This window comes from Pholis gunnellus (genome assembly GCF_910591455.1).
Source record: "Pholis gunnellus genome assembly, chromosome: 16".
NCBI lineage: Eukaryota > Metazoa > Chordata > Actinopteri > Perciformes > Pholidae > Pholis > Pholis gunnellus.
In genome coordinates this window covers 8,131,577-8,154,356 of record NC_136543.1, presented here as the reverse complement: position 1 = coordinate 8,154,356, position 22,780 = coordinate 8,131,577, and the positions used below count along the sequence as shown (strand labels likewise).

The 22,780-nt window shown below is 38.6% G+C and overlaps 3 protein-coding genes across 3 annotated transcripts; all 3 read right to left on the bottom strand.

The window, feature by feature from the left end:
- Positions 1-3,031: 3,031 nt before the first annotated feature.
- On the bottom strand, positions 3,032-9,978 carry LOC306708752 (uncharacterized protein). The gene is made up of 5 exons (XM_079176676.1): positions 9,839-9,978; positions 7,365-8,163; positions 5,734-5,928; positions 5,374-5,596; positions 3,032-4,318 (listed from the first exon to the last, which is right to left on the bottom strand). Exons 2-5 carry the CDS (start codon positions 8,059-8,061, stop codon positions 4,120-4,122), a joined length of 1,314 nt encoding a protein of 437 aa, XP_079032802.1. The 5' UTR covers positions 8,062-8,163; positions 9,839-9,978; the 3' UTR covers positions 3,032-4,119.
- A 1,318-nt stretch (positions 9,979-11,296) lies between these two features.
- LOC306708505 (uncharacterized protein) lies at positions 11,297-16,258 on the bottom strand. The gene is made up of 2 exons (XM_079176347.1): positions 16,161-16,258; positions 11,297-14,652 (listed from the first exon to the last, which is right to left on the bottom strand). Exon 2 carries the CDS (start codon positions 14,609-14,611, stop codon positions 13,250-13,252), a length of 1,362 nt encoding a protein of 453 aa, XP_079032473.1. The 5' UTR covers positions 14,612-14,652; positions 16,161-16,258; the 3' UTR covers positions 11,297-13,249.
- Positions 16,259-18,192: 1,934 nt separating this feature from the next.
- LOC306708009 (uncharacterized protein) lies at positions 18,193-22,660 on the bottom strand. The gene is made up of 2 exons (XM_079175694.1): positions 22,555-22,660; positions 18,193-20,673 (listed from the first exon to the last, which is right to left on the bottom strand). Exon 2 carries the CDS (start codon positions 20,630-20,632, stop codon positions 19,241-19,243), a length of 1,392 nt encoding a protein of 463 aa, XP_079031820.1. The 5' UTR covers positions 20,633-20,673; positions 22,555-22,660; the 3' UTR covers positions 18,193-19,240.
- Between the last annotated feature and the right edge of the window lie 120 nt (positions 22,661-22,780).

Below are 22,780 nucleotides of genomic sequence, written 5' to 3'. Positions count from 1 at the left end.
TGACCTTTTTCGACATACTATACTATGACCTTTTTCGACATGCTATACTATGACCTTTTTTCAGACTTTTTTCGACATGCTATACTATGACTTTTTTAAGACTTTTTTCGACATGCTATACTATGACTTTTTTAAGACTTTTTTCGACATGCTATACTATGACCTTTTTCGACATGCTATACAATTTTTTTCTCGACATGCTATACTATGACCTTTTTCGACATGCTATACAATGACTTTTTTAAGACTTTTTTCGACATGCTATACTATGACTTTTTTAAGACTTTTTTCGACATGCTATACTATGACTTTTTTAAGACTTTTCGACATGCTATACTATGACTTTTTCGACATGCTATACAATGGCTTTTTTCGACATGCTATACTATGACCTTTTTCGACATGCTATACTATGACTTTTTTAAGACTTTTTTCGACATGCTATACTATGACTTTTTTAAGACTTTTTTCAACATGCTATACTATGACTTTTTTAAGACTTTTTTCGACATGCTATACTATGACCTTTTTCGACATGCTATACTATGACTTTTTTCGACATGCTATACTATGACCTTTTTCGACATGCTATACTATGACTTTTTAAGACTTTTTTCGACATGCTATACTATGACTTTTTTAAGACTTTTTTCGACATGCTATACTATGACTTTTTTAAGACTTTTTTCGACATGCTATACTATGACTTTTTCCGACATGCTATACAATGACTTTTTTTGACATGCTATACTATGACCTTTTTTGACATGCTATACTATTAATTTTTCCGACATGCTATACTATGACTTTTTTCACTTTTTTCGACATGCTATACTATGACCTTTTTCACTTTTTTCGACATGCTATACTATGACCTTTTTTCAGACTTTTTTCGACATGCTATACTATGACTTTTTTAAGACTTTTTTCGACATGCTATACTATGACTTTTTTCGACATGCTATACAATGACTTTTTTTGACATGCTATACTATGACCTTTTTCGACATGCTATACTATGACTTTTTTCGACATGCTATACTATGACTTTTTTCGACATGCTATACTATGACTTTTTCGACATGCTATACTATGACCTTTTTCGACATACTATACTATGACCTTTTTCGACATGCTATACTATGACCTTTTTTCAGACTTTTTTCGACATGCTATACTATGACTTTTTTAAGACTTTTTTCGACATGCTATACTATGACTTTTTTAAGACTTTTTTCGACATGCTATACTATGACCTTTTTCGACATGCTATACAATTTTTTTCTCGACATGCTATACTATGACCTTTTTCGACATGCTATACAATGACTTTTTTAAGACTTTTTTCGACATGCTATACTATGACTTTTTTAAGACTTTTTTCGACATGCTATACTATGACTTTTTTAAGACTTTTCGACATGCTATACTATGACCTTTTTCGACATGCTATACAATGGCTTTTTTCGACATGCTATACTATGACCTTTTTCGACATGCTATACTATGACTTTTTTAAGACTTTTTTCGACATGCTATACTATGACTTTTTTAAGACTTTTTTCAACATGCTATACTATGACTTTTTTAAGACTTTTTTCGACATGCTATACTATGACCTTTTTCGACATGCTATACTATGACTTTTTTTGACATGCTATACTATGACCTTTTTCGACATGCTATACTATGACCTTTTTCGACATGCTATACTATGACCTTTTTCGACATGCTATACAATGACTTTTTTCGACATGCTATACTATGACCTTTTTCGACATGCTATACAATGACTTTTTTCGACATGCTATACTATGACTTTTTTCGACATGCTATACTATGACCTTTTTCGACATGCTATACTATGACCTTTTTAAGACCTTTTTCGACATGCTATACAATGACTTTTTTCGACATGCTATACTATGACCTTTTTCGACATGCTATACAATGACTTTTTTCGACATGCTATACTATGACTTTTTTTGACATGCTATACTATGACCTTTTTCGACATGCTATACTATGACCTTTTTAAGACTTTTTTCGACATGCTATACTATGACCTTTTTAAGACTTTTTTCGACATGCTATACTATGACTTTTTTCGACATGCTATACTATGACTTTTTTCGACATGCTATACTATCAGCAATCTCTAAATTAAAGTATAGGCAAAAATCATATTTATTATTAATTAACACATTTAACTGATTAGAAAGGAGAAAGGAATTATTTTTGTTATTTCCAAGGAGAATAAAGACAAACCAGACTGCGCCAACTTTCGGCCTCAGTATTCTCAATTTGGATTACATAATTTTTACGTCTATTCGCAGCCTACATAAACTCTTACCCGACCTTATCCATTGAGATCAGACAGGTTTGTCCAACAAAGACAAACTATGGACAACTTAAGGACTTTACAAACTAGAACCAAAAACCAAGGACAAAACTAAGTAATTGATAGTGGGATTAAACAATTTCCCTATAACTTTATACAAAAATACCCATCTAATTAAATCAATGGGTAGTTTTGTATAAAGTTGTAGGAAAATGTGGTTTTCAAGAAAGATTCAGATATTATTTGACGGATCTTAATCTCGGTAAAAGATCAACAGGTACTTGGGTGTTGTATAGAGCAACAAGGCAGTGCTGCCAAATTTTCACCACTTTGTCTTATTATTTAGTCTAAGGGTTTACCAGGTGAAGCCGAGTGAAGCTGCCAGAGGTATTAAAGTGGCAGGGGTCGCACAGAAGGTAGCACTATTCACTGATGATATTCTGATATATTGAAGGAGCCGGAAAAAAATCATTTATAGTATTAATGGCACTGCTCGATGATTTTGTAAAACTATCAGGCTATAAAGGTTCTAATGTATATTGTGTTGTTTTTAGAAGTGTGGGATGGTCATATGTAAGACAGTTAAACACTTTTTTAATCTAACCTCTCTTGGCTGGACAGAAAAGTAACATGTTCCCCCCTCAGTCATTTGGACCTGAATCACCAGCTGCTGCACAATCTTGAGTATCATATTTGTTATAGCTTTATTAAACTCATTCGAAGTCCCAAATAGTGCTTTAAATATTTCACTAATAGACTGAAAAAAGTTCTTTCAAAAGAAAAACTTTCAAAAAATAGACCAACAAGTTGAATTTAACAGTATCACTATATATATATATATATATCACTAATATACAGTTTAAAGATTACCATTAGTACCAGTTGTGTGACAACTAAATAAAAAAGGTAAAATTCATAAAACAATTTAATAAAAAAATCTCACATAAAAAAATCTTATAGTGCCCTTAACCTTTGATATCCATCTCACTTACTTCAGTGCTTCCAACTGAAAGTTCTCAGTTTTTATATTGTACTTTTTCATCTTGCAGCATCACATCCAGCAAACACTGGATGGCTCAAACTGGAACCTGATTCTATCAACTCAACATAAAAAGGTTGAGACTATTTCAAGATTTGAGATTGAAGATTAGTACATTTAGTAAACACATACTATAAAAATAGTCACTTTTCAATTTGCATGCCTTTTTTGTCTTTGTCAACTTCAAGATTCAAGTTACAAATGATCCCACAACCTGCTTCATGTCTTTGACAAGGCCAAATAAAACATAAAATGCTATAATCCTTGAGATTTTCATGAAATCATAATTTTTTTTAATACTATTTATGTTTTCATTGGTATTGGTATTGGTATTTCCCATAAGCCTTCATAAGCTTTCACTGTTATTACTGCTGATGCAAACAGAACATTCTCTACTGCTGCTTAACATTAAAAGCATTCAACTGGAGAATCACAGTGGTTTTTATTGTGACCAATATTGTGTACAAAACAAGGCGACGGTCACTTTTGGAAGATTTTTTTGACAGTGTATCATTCTTAATTTAATAATAAAAGTAGCTGTTCACGGAGAGTTGTTGCAGTATTAATCTACCCTTGCGGAAACCATGGTAATCACAGGTGATGCCAAATCAATCAAGACTGAAATCTGAAGGATTACAACTTTGCAGGACACCAACAGAAGAACAAGCCAAGTAGTCTGAATGTTGTTGTGTCGTGACATTAAAAAGATGTTTGCAGTTATTTGTCTCTTAACTCCTCATCACCTCCAACCCCACCAGCGCAGACTGGGAGGAGGAGCTGTAGTTGGAGGTTCCACTTCAAAAACCGCCCCTTGTCCAACTGACGAGCAGACGAAGTAAAGGTTGGTGCCCAGCATGACCAGTATGGGGAAGAATGATAAGCCGAAGCCGAGGCCCCTGATGCTGCTATCCAGAGAGAGGCAGAGCCAGTAGATCAGCCTGCAGCACAGGAAAAAACACAAATTATAAGTTACAAACGCCAACAAGAGGCACTTCACCATTTATGTTTAATTTAGAATCAGCTTGGTTTGGATAAATAATGACAAAAACATCTGATCAATGTAGTATAGTGTATTTTTATGCAAATAAAAGTACTATATATATATATATATATATATATATATATATGACAATAAAGTAAAAGTAAAACATTTACAATATATTGCCTTTCCTTTCAAATCTCTGTTAATTTAATTCATTTTTAAATACTACTACATTTTCTATTTCGGACAGGTAAATTTGGCTATTGGGCAAGGAAAACATCCCAGCTACTCGCCCGTAGAACGAATGGCTGAAAAAGGTTTATGTCAAGCCCTGCTCAACTTGTGTGTGGTTGTTTATGAGTGCATCTTCACTGTTGGAGAATGGTTTCCTTAAATGTAAAATATTATGGAAATACAAAACAGAAACAAAACAGTTCACAAACAGAACTTTGTGAACTCCATGAATTAATTAATAGGACATGCATCCCTAGGAGTCATCTGGTTTCAAATTCAAACACATCCCAGTTCAACTAGTTTGTGTGCGTGTGTCTGTGTGTGTATGTGTGTGGGTAAAAGGTGACAGTATTCAAAATAACTAGTACAACTGTCCGTCAGCACTGTTAAACTTTGATCTGTTGTACTAACTGTTGACATGCATGCAAAGTTATGTGTTGCAAAGTATAGCACTGATGGGAATGAACGACCTCAAGTACAGAAAGACAATTCTTTAGCAGTTGGAAAGTAAATGTGCAGCCTAAAATAGTTTGTCCTTGGCTTAACTCACTCATTCATTCATTCATTGAACTAAAAAGCTCGATAATGCTAGACTAATCAACTCCTTTGCATAGTAGGGATCATTCATTTGTACAAATTACTATCAAATGCATTACTAAAGCATCATCCAGCAGACATGTATTAACCAAAACAACATTCAGAATCATCTATTCCTACACCCATTTCTGGTTTGGATCCATCCAACATTTAACAACGCGTTGCAGCGAGCGCACATACCTGCCAAAAACAAATATGATGGTGAGCAGCGGCACCAGTTTGACCAGGTCCTGGCTGATATAAGATGCCATGACAGCGAGCTGCAGGAAGAAGAAGATGAAGAGGGCCAGTGATTCGTTGACGTAGTGCCAGTGCACCGCCACTTCTCTGTTCACCAGTTTATTCTGATAGAGTGGCTTCAGGGCGCTGTATCGCAGCCGGGCCACACCCTGCACCACCACACCTGCAGAGAGACGAGGGTCAATTTTACATGGTTTTATTCTGGGAGGAGTTTTTATTGTTTTTGGCTTACAGTGTTTTGTTTAGATTATGTAAAGTATTTGTGTCAATACACAATAAACGTAACACATGAGGTCTTACCGAGCAGGATGGGGATGATGGCGAAGAAGGCGCAGCGTAGAGTGTACACCACCCTGAGGGGGGCGTCCACCAGCAGAGGAGGGTCAAAGGGAAGGAGGGCGTAACCTCCCCACACCAGGAGAGGGAAGAGGATTCCAGCGGCCGCCGTCGCCAGGGCTATCTTCAGCTTGTCGCCGCACAGATGCTCACACAGGTCTGAGGAAGGAGTATCTTTTAAAAGTCATTTATTTCTGTCTTAATTGGGACAGCACAATGACAGCAAGACAAAGTGGATGAGACTGAAGTCATAGCATGATTCATCTCAACCCAAGACATGTAATTATATTTGATCGAGGAGAAAAGAGATCATCAGTGTGCAGTGACTCACTTTCTTACTGAGCTGCCTGGATTGGAACTAGAGATGCACCGATTGATCGGCCACCTACCATATTGGCCAGTTTTCAGCTCAGTAGGCCATGACCGGTGACAGATATCTGTCTCAGATATCGCCGATTCTGTGCCGGTTAAATTTACATGCATGCACCGCACACGTAGTGGCGCAGACAGTAACCGACTATTGTCACAGCTACACGCACACACAGTGTTGCCAAGTTGGTGACTTTCTCTTCTAGGTTTTGCAACTTATTCGGACCATTCTGGAAAAAGCAAGAAATGTATTTGAATATATTATATTGTTCCAATGCACGCTGCTCAGAGTAATCGCAGTGACCAGCTCTTCTGCCAACAGCGCGGGGTCTTCCTCTCCTTTTGTGACGGGAGGCAGGAGGACGCCGCTCACAGCAGGAGTGGGAGTTTATATAATACACACCTTTATAAATTGTAAATAGATATGAAATCATAAATAGTGTTGTTTTTTTAAATAGGTTAAAATAGGTTGTCCATAGTTTGGGATAGATAATAAATAGTTGTACATATACAGTATAGAATAATAATTTCCCTGATTCTTCCCCGATATGTAAACACATACGATTTTCCATTAAAGAAAAGTTGTGTATGCTGTCAATTATAGTTCTCAAAAAGAAAGAAAATCGGGTTTGGCAGGTCAAACTTTTAAAAAGTTGTAATTGGCCAAGAACATCTCTAATTAGAAAAAACGAATCTGATATGTGACCAGTTCATCAACTGAAAGTTGCTCATTTAAAACCATCCCTTCTAAGAATATACTCTGCGCCTGGCTGCAAAGAGTAAATTACTTAAAATCCACAGCACAGCAAGCTCTTATGCTCATCACATTTTTTTTTTGGACAGGAAACAGTAGCGAAGGATTAGGGGATTAAGAAATCGTATGCGTTGTTCTCTCTCTCACCATTCATTTTGTTTGCAATTAATACAATTATTGTCTGATCTCGTCAACACCATTGTCCTTATTTTATGACAGAACAACAACCCTGAATAAAACATGGGGATTTTTTTGGGGGACAATGTGAAGACATAAGGTAGATCCATGACTCTGCTGTTGCTGCTCAGGGCAAACATACAATCAATTATATGATGACTTTCAAATGTTACTCCAACACTTCACTGTTAGCAGTGAGTGGTTTGATAAATGCGTCACACACACAGTTTGCTCTTCAAGTCATGCTTAATAAATACGAGCTCAGATGCAGTAAAGTTTGGGTTTTTATACTCACAGTACTTGTCGTCCTGTTCTGTCCACTCTGGATGAAACTGCGCTGCTGAGTAGTGCTCCGCCTGCGGCTCCTTCTCGACGTCCTTCTCTATCAACAGCCTGCTCTCCTCAGGAAGCTCTTTGCTGGACGGACGCACAATTGTGACTTGTGGAGTGAAACCCAGAGCAGATTTCTCTGAATTCCAAGTTGACTCTTCTTTCTCCTCCTCCTCCTCCCCCTCATCTTCATCATCTGCCAGTGAGCCATCTCCTTTATTGTCCCGCTGCATCTCAACCTCATCATCCCTCCACCTCTCGCCCTCAGGCATGCTTTCCCTCCACTTGCTCGTTCTGTCGTTCTCTTCCGGACTCTGCTCCTCTGACAGGTCCAGGCTTCCTCCATAGAGCTCCGTGTCCCTCTCTTCAGGCTCAGAAACTCCTTTTTCTGACCAGACTCCATCGTCGTTGTCCGTCTGAGGCTTCTTGTCTTTGTCTTCAGGCCATGGCAGAGTTTCTGGCTCCAGATGAGCAGAGGTGGTCATTTCCTCTTCATCCTCTTCCTTCGAGTCATCTACTTTTTCTTCCTCGTCTGTAACTTCCCATCTTTCCTCTATGGTGTCACTGTCTTCTGGCTTTTTACTTCCTGCTATTTCAGGCTCTGCAGGTGTGAGTGCCATGTCCTCAGTTAAATGTGTGATTAAACCACCTAGGCCAGACATTTTTTTATTCAATTTTCTCTCTTTTTAGTCAATACCCCGTGCGCTGTCAAGATTCTGACTGTTAGCAAAGCTTCTTTCAGCTGCTAAAAGTCATTTTTGTCTCTGTATGGAAAAAAAAAAGAGTAACAAACAAGTTCAACAACAATGTCCTGCTCCGCCTTTAGTTTCACACAAAGAAGAAAATCAAAGTTCACTGTTTATCATGGGTGTGTTGCCCTATACGGCTTGTCCTGCCTCTGCACATGCCGACACAGCGTATACAGCATGTTTGTGCAGCTGTCAGTCTTGTTTGAGTGTATGTCAGAGGATCAGACTAATTCCACTTAAAAATTGCTATAAATACGCTACATTTGTTACCCAAGTATTGATTAAATGGTGACGACTCCCAAACACCAAAACGAGTATCACAAATAACAATACCTACACTAGTTTCCAGTTAAAGTGTTAAAATAGTTCTTCAATCAAGTTATTTGGTCCTGCATAAAAAATTGAGTGTGACCGATTTTTCCCAAGAAAAGTTTGATGTTAACCTAATCCAGGGGAAAATGATCTACTGGTGAGGTTTATAATACACAAACTTCATAACTGCAAAGCATTTGGAGGAGAGCTGAGGGATTTGCAAGGTCCCACGAATTTTCATTAATTTTCACATGATCCTTTTTCAACAAAATCCATGGCATGAACTGGGAGGTCATGCTGAGTTGGTATGACCCATAATTCAATTTAATATTACAGAAGACAAACTGAAGAGCTATATCCTCACATTTGAGTAGCAAATGTTGGCATTTTATGCGTGAAGCATAACTTAAAGTAATTATTGATTAAGTCAATTTTAATTTGGGTGAATTTGTCTTGGACTGGATACAAATCTCAAGACATAAAACACTACAAAGGAAATACAGAAAGTGACAAAGTACATACATAACAATACATGAACAAAGCCAAGGCCTATTACATTGTGTCCAACCCAACTTTGGGATATCTAGATTATAGAGATTATTCTAAATGGCCAATTATTAACAGAACATAATGTTTTATTTCGGCCATAAAGTGAGTAACAGGCTGTATAAACATGGCTGCATTCCTGCTCTATGAAAACACATGACACCGCCTGGACTTTGCCTGACAGAATGACTACATAGGCTTCCACTGAAATACTCTTAAACTGAGGTTGATGTGTTGTTGGTACTGCGAGATGAAGGTATAACACATGGCTGGATTTGTGAAACATTTGTCTCTTAAGTAAGATTTTGAGTTTCATGTCTAAAAGTTTTTTGCGTCTGGTTTCAGGGGAGATTTGTTCATGTCTACAAATATGATCAAATTACCTGCAGGAAATATCTGCTTTGTACTGCATTTCCTTCTCAGCGTCTACTTTAAATATCTTACTTTTCTGTATGCAGTCCATTATTGTTGCCACACAATAGGCTACTTTACAAACGCTCAAACTATTCGGGGAGAGCTGCTGCTAAGAATAGCTGTCAGCTTGTTACATACAGTCTAAACAGGCTACTGTTGTAGATTTTCACTTTAAAACAGATCTTTATTCACCAACTTCCAGAGTTAGTTCAGATTTACAAAGTTTCTTTCCCTCCTGTATGCACACTGAGTTGTATTTTAGTTGATAAGGCCTCGCGCAGAGCAGCGAGGAATTTGGTTTCGAGCGAAAGCCAAAACTTGTTTGGCAACTCTAGAAACGTCAACGTTATGACGACCTGTTCCTAGTGATACTGAAACAGTTAAAAACATTGGACGTTAATGGTTGTCGTATTCCTACCTGTTTTCACTCCGGTCACTACACCGAAACTATCCGTAAGTTAGCTTTGTCCAAAACAGCGAGGTCACTGCGGTAGTTGTTTCTCACAGGTGAGGTAACAAGTTAACTGTCAGGTGTACGCAGGTTCTAGCTCCACGGGGAGGAGGAAACAGCGAAGAGGTGTCACTCTGCTTCTATTTCCACTTACTGAAAAATAAATGTCACAGCAAAGATCCGCCCGTTGTAGTCCATTCTTCCCAACCAATAGAGGCCCTTTAATGGAGGACAAGAGGAGTCATGTTAAAAAGAAAACACATTTGTAATCTTGATTTAGTTTCACTTTCTCAAATCGACAGTTCGTGCTCTCAATCTGATAAATTGCGCTCTGAATGTCACTCATGTTCTCCAAATTAGTCATTCGTGCGTGCCATTGGAAGGTAGCCTTGCTCTCTAATAATTGTATTCTCCAATTAGTAATTTGTGCTCTACATTTATTAATTCGAGCTCTGGAATATAATAGTTGAAGCCCTACTCTTGACTTTATAATTTGTACTCTCGATTTAATAGTTTGTACTCATTTGTGCTCTGGACCTAATAGATTGTGCTCTTTATTTAATAATTCTTGCTTTTTATTTAACAATTCATGCTTTCAAGATCCATATATTTGTTTGTCTCAATTGATAGATATGTCAAGAATAAAGGTTAAATTGTTTTAATGTGTAAGATAAATTAAATAGTATGAATCTATAGATCTTATCTAACTCAACAACTTTTTTTTCAGCAGAGTAAAACGTCCCCAGTATCTATACGCCTACAGACACTTTTATTTTGTGTGTTGATCTTTATCTTGGTCCGTTTAATAAACAAGCAGGAAACTTCATTCCATACGTTACACCCTCTGCAGTTGCGAGAGCATCTGAGTAAAATTCCTATGAAGTAAGACTACACACCCAAGTAGGCGACTAGGCATATATACTGGTCTAAAATAATACATTAAATCAGCTAAATATCAAGATGAAATGCTCCTTTGTTTTGAGTTGGCCATTATAACAAGTAATGATAATGCTCCCTGTAAAATATTTGACAAAAAAAGCAGGTTATCTACACGCACATTGACCTGTACAAGTTTTAGTTTGAATGATTCGTCTGTCAAAACACACAAAGCCTTTGCTTCTTCTCGACTCAGGCGCATAGTGCAGCAGTCAAGTCATCAAACAGGACTGGTGAGGGTGTAGCTGCTCTTATCACTATAATAATCAGATAGATATTTCCCCAAGTATGTGTTCGGTTACAACGTTATGTCATGCAAGGTGTCTGGAGGTCAATGACGGAATAAACATTAATATAATAGTAGGTGGAAAATAAAACATCTAGATCAACATTTTATTTTAAAAGCATAATATCACAAACTATTGACTTCTTGTTCAAAACACAATTTGTAATTGAATAACTTGACACACCGAAGCTCCATTTGGTATTTAGAAACTTTAATTGTTTTACCCAACCCCACAGATGTTGATATACATTAATTAATAATGAAGTTATGTCAAACAATTTTTAAACAAGGTGCCAAAAAAATAAAAGTGAATGAATGTTTGTGAAATCAATCCAATCACGTACATTTAATCTCATGAAGGTCAAAGTTTGAAAAGGAAAAAGAAAAAGAAAAGACTTCACAGCTACATGTTAACATTCAGAGAAAATAATGATGGCAACTGCTGAAACTACAAGAGTAAACTGTGCGAGGAGAGAAGGCATTTCTTAGAGAGGTTTCAGTCCTGTTGAGGAACGTGTGTGGAGTAAAAGTTGAGAGGCTGATGTGTGCAGGACAACTCATTGATCTGTGTAACTAACGGATTCAAAGTTTTAGCAACTAAGGCAAATTAAAAAAAAACTGAAACGGCATTGAGAAAATCACGACATCGTGTGGACATATTTTATCTTGCATGCCCTCAAACTCTCCTCACAGATTCCCGACATAAAGCGCACGTTCTGGGTCTTTTGATCCAAAAGCAAGGAAACCTCATTCTCATTCACATCCACATTTGAAAAAACACACAAACTACTCAACAGTACTTTGTGTGGTTTAAGCCGCCTCTTAACAATTCCTAGTAAGCCATAAAACATCATGGCTTAAACCTGCAATACTGACTTTTGTTGGCCACTTGGGGGCAGAGGAACAAGTTGTTGCACAACCCAACATTGAAATAGCAGCACCTTTTAAGTTGGCATAGCCAACTTTAAAACTAAAATTTGCCTATTTCCCATCCAGCAGTACGCAGAATTATTATGATTCATTTGGAGTTGCGTTTGTGGCTAATAGTTTTTCCTGTACCGATGCGAGGGTCCCGGGACAGAGGATGTCGCATTTGTACAGACTGTAAAGCCCTGTGAGGCAAATTTGGAATTTTGCGCCATACAAAATAAATTGTATTCAATAGTCCAATATTTACTCATTTTTAGCTCCGTGTTTGGTCTCAACTAACTCCTGAGGGAAATATCCGGCTGTTTGGCTGCGTAATGCTCCACTATGTTCACCAACTAGTGGCTAACTGTGTCAGCCTGCTTCATACATTGGCTTTTCAGAAGTTTTTTGCTGAAAAGTGCCGATTCCCGTGGCCAAAAATGACGCCATGAGAGCAGCGAGAATGAACTAAAAACAGTAAAGTTTGCGGATAGAGGGTTAAACAATCAGCTGACACGGTCTATAAAGCTCTGTTAAGCCGAGGGGGAGCTGCAGATTCAGGTGATAATTCTCTGTACGTTCATTGCTACGAGTGACTCCTTTCACATTGTTATAATAAAAATATCAACAACAAAATAAAAGTTTTAGTCCCGTGTCCTTGTCAAGTCAAATTATTCCAACTAAAAGTCAAAACAGAGTAGCAGAGCAGTATCATAATAGATGTGTGTTGGGAAATCAGTTGGCAACATTTTTTACATTTTCATAGAATATGATTGAACCCCATAACGCTCTGTATTCATATGCCAGTTAACCCTAAGAACTCATTTCATTTTTTCAGAAAGAGCCATGAAAGAAATACAGAATGAGAGATTGTATTGAGTTACAACAGCTAATAGAATGGAGGCTCGTCCAGATGTGATTTCACAAATTCAGCTCTCTATAGTTTATATTTGTTTTGACTTTTCTCCCTTCCAAATGATTTAACAGCAACCGTTTTACAGTTACAACAAAACTGACAAACACTACATCTAAAGGCTAAATGTAGACCGGAACAATCAGTGCCAGTTCCATAAAAGATTATTAGTAATACTAATAATCAGATGACAGTAATAAAGCAATTTGAAAAAAGCACAATATGGACATGTTAGTCAGAAAACAGGAGAGCTGCAGAATATTTAGCCGACCCGACTGACAAAATGTTAAAAACGTGTTTTCATTGAAAAGATTGTATTGACCAGGGTGGTTCATCAAGCCTGGTTACTGACTTCAAAGCCTGCATCCTGTTCGATGAGCGATTCTTCTGTATTGTCCGTGAGCTCGATGGGCGTCTCTGTGCTGTGCTCCACCTCCTCTTCTACCTCCTCTGCTTCATGTTCCACCCCAACAGAAGATGAATCACTCTCTGCTTTTGAATGGTTGGGGACTGCGCTTTCGAGCTTTGTTTCACTTCTGGTTTTATTTCTGTTGAGTGAACCTTTAGGACGGCCCCTTTTCCGTGTGGGGCCAGCATCATTTTTTGGAGTGCTTGGGGGACGGCCCCTTTTTCTCGGGGATCCAACATTAGGGTTGCGTGGTGAGGATGAAGATGCAGGCAAACTCTTGCGCAAGTGAGCGCCTTTCTTGGAATCTGACTTGCAAGGCCGACCCCGGCTTCTGCGAGGGGCCGGTTGAGATTCCTCTGGTGGATCAACACGCGGGTATTTCCTCGGCCTTCCCAGCGGCTTCCATACTTTTGGCTTTTTCAGCTCCTCAGGTGATGGCAGAGGGTATTTCCTTGGCCTTCCTCTTTTGGCTGGTTCTTTTCTTGGTCGACCACGCTTCCCCCGTGTGGGCAGGCTTCTCTTCGGCCGGCCCACCTTACCGTGCACCCTAAATGCGGGGGGTTTCTTGTTTAAAGAGCCTTTAGGGCGACCCCTTCCCCTCTTAGCTGGCTGGGAGCCACCTGTGACCTTTCTTGGCCTTCCCCTCCCTCGACGAGGCTTCTCTTCTTCCTCCTCACTGCTCACCTCCTCTTCTTCTTCCTCCTCACTGCTCACCTCTGTCTCTAGCCTGGGTTTCTGATTGAGAGAGCCTCTTTGTGTCCGACGCGTTACAGAACTGCCTTCATTCTCTCCACTTGTTAAACTTTCTGACTTGCGATTCGTGGATCCTTTTGGACGACCCCTTCTCGCTTTTGGTGCATCAGAGCCACCGTTCAGTAAGTCTTTAGCTTCAGCATTCTCAGAGGTGCTTTTGTTCAGAGGTTTTCTTGGCCGGCCTCTTTTCTTAGGAGAATGCTCGTCCGTAGGACTGTCTTCATTACTGACCTGTTTGTTGGACTCTGTTGAATTACCAGCATGGTCGTCTCCTGATCCTTCCTGCACTGTGTGTTTTATGAGTTTTGGACGCCCTCTTCCCCTCTTGGACTGTTTGGACCCACCGTTGGAAATGCCTGAAAACTGCCCTGTTAGGTTGATATCTCTAATTAAAACTTGCAACTTCTTTGAACCTTGCGGCCTACCCCTTCCTCTTTTAATTGGACTGTTATTGGACACTTCTACACTGGGCTCTCTCTCATTGCTCGCCACATCTCCTTGTTCTGTCTCAGCCACCTTTATTTCTTCTTCCATACTGTTGCCGTCAGCCTGGACCGCTTCGGTTAGGTTTGCACCTGTAAATTGAACATTGAAAAGCACAATTATTGTTTAGTAATAATCACTTTCAAACTATTTATTATTGATTATATAACTGGGTGTAAGTGTGATAAAGCAGGCCGTCAGTATTGCATAATAGATTAGTCCTGTAATGTTACAATGAGAAATATTTCTTGTTTTAGCGAGAGCTAAAACTATTAGTCCATTCTAATAAAATGGCAACTATTTTGATTATCAATTCAACGTGGTCAGTTTTTAAGCAAAATGCCAAACATCTGATGTTTCCAGGTTGTAAAATGGGAGAATGTGTTGCTTTTCTGAGCCTTACTTGGGCTGTTAGTCAGACTAAACAAGTCATTCTGGTGTTTTATAGTTTGAGTTTGAGTTATGACAAGAAAGTTCTGTGACATTACAAAATAGATGTTAAAATACGAGACATTTCTATTAATCTTAAAAGAAGCCTTAAATGTCTTAAAAACATCTTCTTAGAATGTAAAAAGCCCTTTGTAAAATAATGTTACGAGAGACTTTTGTTCCTGAGAGCTGACGGAGTTTCTGGTGAACCTGCATGATTTCTGACCCAGGGGCACCGATGAAGAGCATGAAGAATAACTGTAAAGAAATAACCAATCTTCTCTCTGATGGTCTTGTTTACTCATGTAGGTCATAAAGAGGCATCAGGATTACATTGAGACGGTTTGATAACCAGTTCAAAGTTCCTCACAGTAACTTTAAAGGATACATTTTTAAATGTGTCTTACTGTGCTTAGTCACTAACACACTTATGTGAAACAATGATTAATCATAAGTAAAATAATAACACCTGTATGAATGTTTCTTCATAAGTCTGCACATTGTCTATATCCATGGATTACAACTGTCAAATGTTTTACTGATCTACTCACAACAGCTTGAACACATCCTTCATTTAAAAAGAAAAACATTAATGAAAATATATCTATGGCTCCAAAATACAACTATTACTTTGATGAAGGTAACAAATACAATTTACAAGAACAAACTGCAAGTCTGCAGAGTAAGATAGCATACACACATGCACACTTTATATATTAGTTAGGGGAAAAAATACGTATTCGTTTTCATATCTTATTTTAATTAAAGGATGGGTTTTACACGACTATGACTTTTTCCCGGATTACAATCTTGCAAAGGCGGGAAGGCGTAGCGATAGTAGAGGAGGCTACCAACAATATGCAAACCAACAATATGCAAATATTATGTTTGTGTTCTTACGCTGCATGTTTAGCTACTTCTTGAAACAACTGTAAAGTTTTTTTTTTTTAAATCGTAAAAGCTCCATGCATTCTCAAATGTAACTGAAGCGCATTAATTTAGTGAAATATAGGGCCAGACAACAGCTTTGACTATCAGATTGTTTTCCAGGTAATAGTCAGCTTCAAAATCGACTGCTATGGAAACAGTAGCTACCAGAGGAAGAGAGAGAAATTACTGCAGTAAACAAAATGCATACCTCACCTTAAAGAAATTCTCTGTAAGAGTTTACCTTAATTTCCATTAATTGCCGATTGTCCAAACAGCGTGTGGTGTGAAAGTACACCTTTATTGTTGCTGTGATGGCTGTTTAAATTTGCAACCACTTCCGGGCGTCCGTGTCATTTAGGAGGCTCTAAAGGAAACTGCAGCGCAAAGTTTTAGTTCCGCCTCAACATCCCTGATGACTGTTGCTGCTGTTGCTTCTCACACCGTCATCCTCTTCTTGCAGGTTTTACGGGAATTGGAATCCACTATGTCGCATTGCTGCCACCTTCAGGTATTATTCTCCCTCTGTATCCCTTCTTTTTCAAATTTCCAGTCAAGCCATGCATGCTTAAAAAAACACACTTCCTTCCTTGAACACCGTCTCCACACTTTTATATACTTTTAACTTTGTCCTCTACCCGCCCTATCTTGTTTATCCCATTCCTGTGTGTTTAAGTAACATAAGTAACTAACTCCAGATCTACACACAGGTTTTCTGATTCCCAGACAGGTTGCACAAAACTCCCTTTCATCGGCCTATACTCTCAATTCTCTTGCTATTTGCTCTCCTGTTCAACCAAACTTCCTTTTTTGTGTCCTCCCCTTCTCCCAACATGTCTGCAGCACCCTTCTGATGGATTGCTATCTCCATGCCCCCTTAGGTTGACCCAGCAATTGTCCACCAGCTGTTTCCTCTGTATCCACAATGACATTTCACCTTCTTCAACTGGAGCGCACACACTGGGGAAGTCTGCAGCTCCTAAGCACACTTTTAGCCTGAGCTTGCAGAACATCCAGGTCTGCTTGCACAGATTTAGCTGCTGATACATATCCGACACTGCCATAATCTAATCCTGTTCTTGTTAAGTCTAAATATATTTCACAGATGCCAAATCAGCTCCATGCTCCAATGCTGCAAGATACCTCATGACCTCACACATGCTGTAGCTCAGTATTTGTAACCACATTTGCTTCTTTAACTCTCTGACTATCTGCAGACCCGACATATCTTACTTTTGTTGTACATATTTTTTTTAATTGCAGATTCCTTGTTTCCTCGACTTGTGATTATGTTGGCTTAAATAGTCATTGGAAGGCTACCTTGTATGTTTAATTTACTGTATGTGCTTCATTTTAGGTGTTTACTCGTAATGTACATAGTATACTAGATATTTAAACATCTGTTCTTGTACTTCTGCTGTTGTGACACTCAATTGTCCTGTGTACAATCAATACGGTAGCTTACCTTATCTACAAACATAAAAAGAAGACAAGAGCACTACAATATTTGTGACACGAGATACTGCTTTCAATCCTTATATGCAAATCTGAATGAGGCCCATACCTGCATGATCTCAGCCACAGGAATAATGAACTTGATACAATGCTCCAAATAATACCTGCAAACATCACGCACTCTAGTCAAATTCATCAAAGAGGATGACTCCATTAGAAAAAGAAAAAATGGTGCAAGTACAGAACTATCTTCATTAAAGTGTAACTAGAATGAAATCGCCCGGTTTCTTCGATCCTGAGAAATAATTGTAATCAGTTGAAAATGCTTCACTTGGTACCACGCCCACACATCAAAAGAAGAAAAGCTTTGAGGAAAATTAACCATTTTACACCCAACATTTCTGACATTATAGTGAGTAACATCTGAGTTCAATATGTGCTCTATAAAAGTATTTGTTTCAGATATTGTAGCAACATGTAGGGTTTGGGTTCTGCTAAAAAAATGAAATGTGACGTGTAACTTGTGAGCACGGATTGCTTTCAGAGTGAAATTATTGTTGTTATGGGCTGTCTTCATTACCAGCATGTGGACAGGACCATGAAATATAATGTAATGTGGTGACTCAACTGTGAATAATGTTGGCCCGTTTAAACTTTATGACATATATTTCAGAAGCAAACTAACAAGCTGTCAGATGAATTACAATAGTTGCTTCTGAAAAAAAAGTAAACGGTATCACAAGGTTTATACACTCAGGTGAAGTAATTACAATGTGTTTATTATTCATTATTTCATTTCAGTTAGAAATTAAGTACAGTGTTTCACTTCAGTGTTGCCACCTCAAATAAGAACTGGGATGTAGCTCAAACAGCCCATGAGAGACTGTTGGATTATTGGACAGGAATAATAATGTGCAGTGTGTACGGAGGAACAAAATACAGAGATGAACGTAACAACACTCTAGAAATACACTGATTTAACTCCAACACTGATAAACACTCTTACTGCTACTCAAACATGTTAGAGTATATGATAATAAAATAAAAGCACTAGACATAATACTTAATAATATTCATAATAGTATAAGACAAAGTAATCTGTTGATTTTCGTAACAAACCTCAATTATAAAAATATAACTATAGTTACATTCAGGTACACCAGCATGAGCTATACAGTATAACCAGTTAATGGTTCTCCTTAAAGGAAATAATTATTTTATGCGTAATTTTAAGTAGAGCTGAAGACAAAATCCATTTGAAGTTGTATTGCTTATTATATGATTATTTAAGGACATTACCTTTCAGTAAAATGTCTATAATTTCTTTCTTTTTGGGGGCAATTTCATTTGAAGCACTTGGGACAGGAAATAAGTTCTTCACACCATTTTCTCACTGCTGCAATTGTATTCTTGGTGACACAAGAAACAATATCAGATACGTCTATTTCAATTCAAAGAGGCAGTTTATTTACACAAATATATGAGAAGGTGATGAAAATGATGGTGGCTGACCAGTTAGTCCTAAAATATGGAACGTAAACCCCAACAACGCATTTAATCTTTCCAAAAATACTGAGTTGCGTGTGGACTTTTTTCCCCTTCAAACTCAAACCCCAGCAACCGTTTTACAGCAACAATAAAACTGACAAACACTACATCTGAAAGCTAAAGAAAAACTGTTTTACTGAGATGACAAAAATAAAGTACTTAAAAAAAATCAAGCACAATAGAAGATGGAAATGTGATTCAGAAAACCAGAGAGCTGCAGAATATTTATCCGACCCGACTGACAAAATGTTAAAAACGTGTTTTCATTGAAAAGATTGTATTCTAAAACAGCAACTTTTTTGGTGAGACCGGGGTGGTTCATCAAGCCTGGTTACTGACTTCAAAGCCTGCATCCTGTTCGATGAGCGATTCTTCTGTATTGTCCGTGAGCTCGATGGGCGTCTCTGTGCTGTGCTCCACCTCCTCTTCTACCTCCTCTGCTTCATGTTCCACCCCAACAGAAGATGAATCACTCTCTGCTTTTGAATGGTTGGGGACTGCGCTTTCGAGCTTTGTTTCACTTCTGGTTTTATTTCTGTTGAGTGAACCTTTAGGACGGCCCCTTTTCCGTGTGGGGCCAGCATCATTTTTTGGAGCGCTTGGGGGACGGCCCCTTTTTCTCGGGGATCCAACATTAGGGTTGCGTGGTGAGGATGAAGATGCAGGCAAACTCTTACGCAAATGAGCGCCTTTCTTGGAATCTGACTTGCAAGGCCGACCCCGGCTTCTGCGAGGGGCCGGTTGAGATTCCTCTGGTGGATCAACACGCGGGTATTTCCTCGGCCTTCCCAGCGGCTTCCATACTTTTGGCTTTTTCAGCTCCTCAGGTGATGGTAGAGGGTATTTCCTTGGCCTTCCCCTTTTGGCTGGTTCTTTTCTTGGTCGACCACGCTTCCCCCGTGTGGGCAGGCTTCTCTTCGGCCGGCCCACCTTACCGTGCACCCTAAATGCGGGGGGTTTCTTGTTTAAAGAGCCTTTAGGGCGACCCCTTCCCCTCTTAGCTGGCTGGGAGCCACCTGTGACCTTTCTTGGCCTTCCCCTCCCTCGACGAGGCTTCTCTTCTTCCTCCTCACTGCTCACCTCTTCTTCTTCCTCCTCACTGCTCACCTCCTCTTCTTCCTCCTCACTGCTCACCTCTGTCTCTAGCTCTAGCCTGGGTTTCTTATTGAGAGAGCTTCTTTGTGTCCGACGCGTTACAGAACTGCCTTCATTCTCTCCACTTGTTAAACTTTCTGACTTGCGATTCGTGGATCCTTTTGGACGACCCCGTCTCGCTTTTGGTGCATCAGAGCCACCGTTCAGTAAGTCTTTAGCTTCAGCATTCTCAGAGGTGCTTTTGTTCAGAGGTTTTCTTGGCCGGCCTCTTTTCTTAGGAGAATGGTCGTCCGTAGGACTGTCTTCATTACTGACCTGTTTGTTGGACTCTGTTGAATTACCAGCATGGTCGTCTCCTGATCCTTCCTGCACTGTGTGTTTTATGAGTTTTGGACGCCCTCTTCCCCTCTTGGACTGTTTGGACCCACCGTTGGAAATGCCTGAAAACTGCCCTGTTAGGTTGATATCTCTAATTAAAACTTGCAACTTCTTTGAACCTTGCGGCCTACCCCTTCCTCTTTTAATTGGACTGTTATTGGACACTTCTACACTGGGCTCTCTCTCATTGCTCGCCACATCTCCTTGTTCTGTCTCAGGCACCTTTATTTCTTCTTCCATACTGTTGCCGTCAGCCTGGACTGCTTCGGTTAGGTTTGCACCTGTAAATTGAACATTGAAAAGCACAATTATTGTTTAGTAATAATCACTTCCTCCGTAAATCAAACTATTTAATATTGATTATATAACTTGATGTATGTGTGATACAGAAGAACCTCAGTATTGCATAATAGTTAATCAATTGAACACGGACATTTTTCAAGCAAAAATGCAAAACGTGATGTTTCCAGGTTCTAAAACGGGAGCATTTGCTTCTTTTCTTGACCTTACTTGGGCTGTTACTCTAACTAAAAAAGACATTTGATGACGGCACATTGTGCTCCAGGATATTGTAATGGCTATTTTTCTCAGTTTCATAGACTAAAGGATGAGTACAATAATGAAGAAAATAAATGAATCAGCAGATCAAACAATTGAAAAAAAATAAAATGTTAACAATGCAAACAATGGCGAACATTCTGACAGTGTTTACTTGAGGGGATTAACATGTGGGCGGGCGTTTCACCCCTGTGACGATGATGTCGGTCAAGGCGGCATTATCAGCTGTAACCGACGCGAGCTAACCAATGGGGTACACTCACATGCACAAATTAAATTGAATGTCTACATTTGAGATATGATGCAGTTTAACTATTGTTGAACTATGACACCTGGATAAAATGTAATATAGACCATTTTAACAATGTAAAAATACGAGCCCTAAAACCCTGAAAGGAGTTAGCATTGTTGCACTTCCAGTTCCTGTGTCGTTTGTTTGCACATCCTTTCTATATTAAAATACACTTGCCACTTTTATAATATACTTGTTTTAATTAATGTACTGTTATCGGTTTACCATATTTTACTGTAAATTTTTATATTTTTTAATGATGTCTTGATTATTGCACTGTGTTCATTGTTTATTGTTATGCATCAGTCACCAAGAAAAAATCCCTTGTATGTGTAACGTACTTGGCAATAAACGGTTCTGATTATGATTATTGCCGAACATTCGTTTTTTATTTCTGCACACTGCATTCACGTTTCAGAAAGCATAAGAGTGGCGTTAAAACAAAATGTGTAAGTAGTATCATAAATGGTTGTTTGACCCAGCGTTTATTTTCTGCAATAACCGAAACTCAAATCCCATTGGATTTTTGTTAAGTGTGATGCTAACTTCCGGGTTGGCCTACAAAAAACGTCACCCCTGCAGCGCTCTCAACTATGGGATGAAATTGGACATTACTAGTTTACGTAAGCACACGTCATATAAGAAACGGTGACTTTAAATATATTTTTTTAAATACGAAGAATTAAGATTTTTGTTAAATAAATAATGCATTATTAAATCGACACACAATATCACCGGGATGTATAAGGGTTACAAGAGATTTTTCATTTAATCTTGACTTTATAAACGTCCCCCATTTTACCCTAAAATAACATTATTACTCCCCTACTAACAAAGTCCAATCAACATAATCAATGTAACGTTACTCTACAGAATAAGACTGAATACACATGCATATTTTTATTTAGTATTTGGAAAGCAATAAATACATGTTTAGATATACTATTTAAATGATGGGTTTAGCACGGCTTTGTCTATTTCCTGGAGTTTAATCTTGCAAAGGCGGGAAGGCGTACGGATAATAAACGCAATTTATAACATGAACGTGATGACAATGTTGTGTTCTTAGGCTGCATGTTTACAGATTGAAAAATCTGCACATTATTTTCAAAAATGGAAATAGGCCCAAACATTGTAAACTGTGGCTGAAGTGTAATGCTTTTGGTGAAATTTAGGGTTGTAGACATTCGCTATGACGATGGACCAGATTGTTTTCCAGGTAATAGTCAGCTTCAGAATTGACGGCGATTGAAAGAGTAGCTAGCGGCATGAAACAGATCAAATTATGCAATAAACATAGTGCATACATCACCTCAAATAAATGTTCTGTAAGAGTTTAGCCTAATTCTTCATAAACTACCGATTCGTCAGACAGCAGATGAAGTGAAAGGACCAAGTACGCGCTTATTGTTGATGTGATGGCGGTTTGAATTTGCGACCACTTCCGGTCGTCCGTGCTGTTTAGGAGACTCTGAAGGAAACTGCAGCGCAGAGCTTTAGTTCCGCCTCCGCGTCCCCGCTGACCATAGACTGTCACT

Coding starts and splice junctions, on each gene's coding strand:
- LOC306708752 (XM_079176676.1), bottom strand. CDS start 8,061: ATGTCTGGCCTAGGTGGTTTAATCACACATTTAACTGAGGACATGGCA. Junction 5,597..5,733: donor CATCATCCCCATCCTGCTCG/GTAAGACCTCAT, acceptor GTCTCTCTGCAG/GTGTGGTGGTGCAGGGTGTG. Junction 4,319..5,373: donor ATCATATTTGTTTTTGGCAG/GTATGTGCGCTC, acceptor CCTGTGCTGCAG/GCTGATCTACTGGCTCTGCC.
- LOC306708505 (XM_079176347.1), bottom strand. CDS start 14,611: ATGGAAGAAGAAATAAAGGTGGCTGAGACAGAACAAGGAGATGTGGCG.
- LOC306708009 (XM_079175694.1), bottom strand. CDS start 20,632: ATGGAAGAAGAAATAAAGGTGCCTGAGACAGAACAAGGAGATGTGGCG.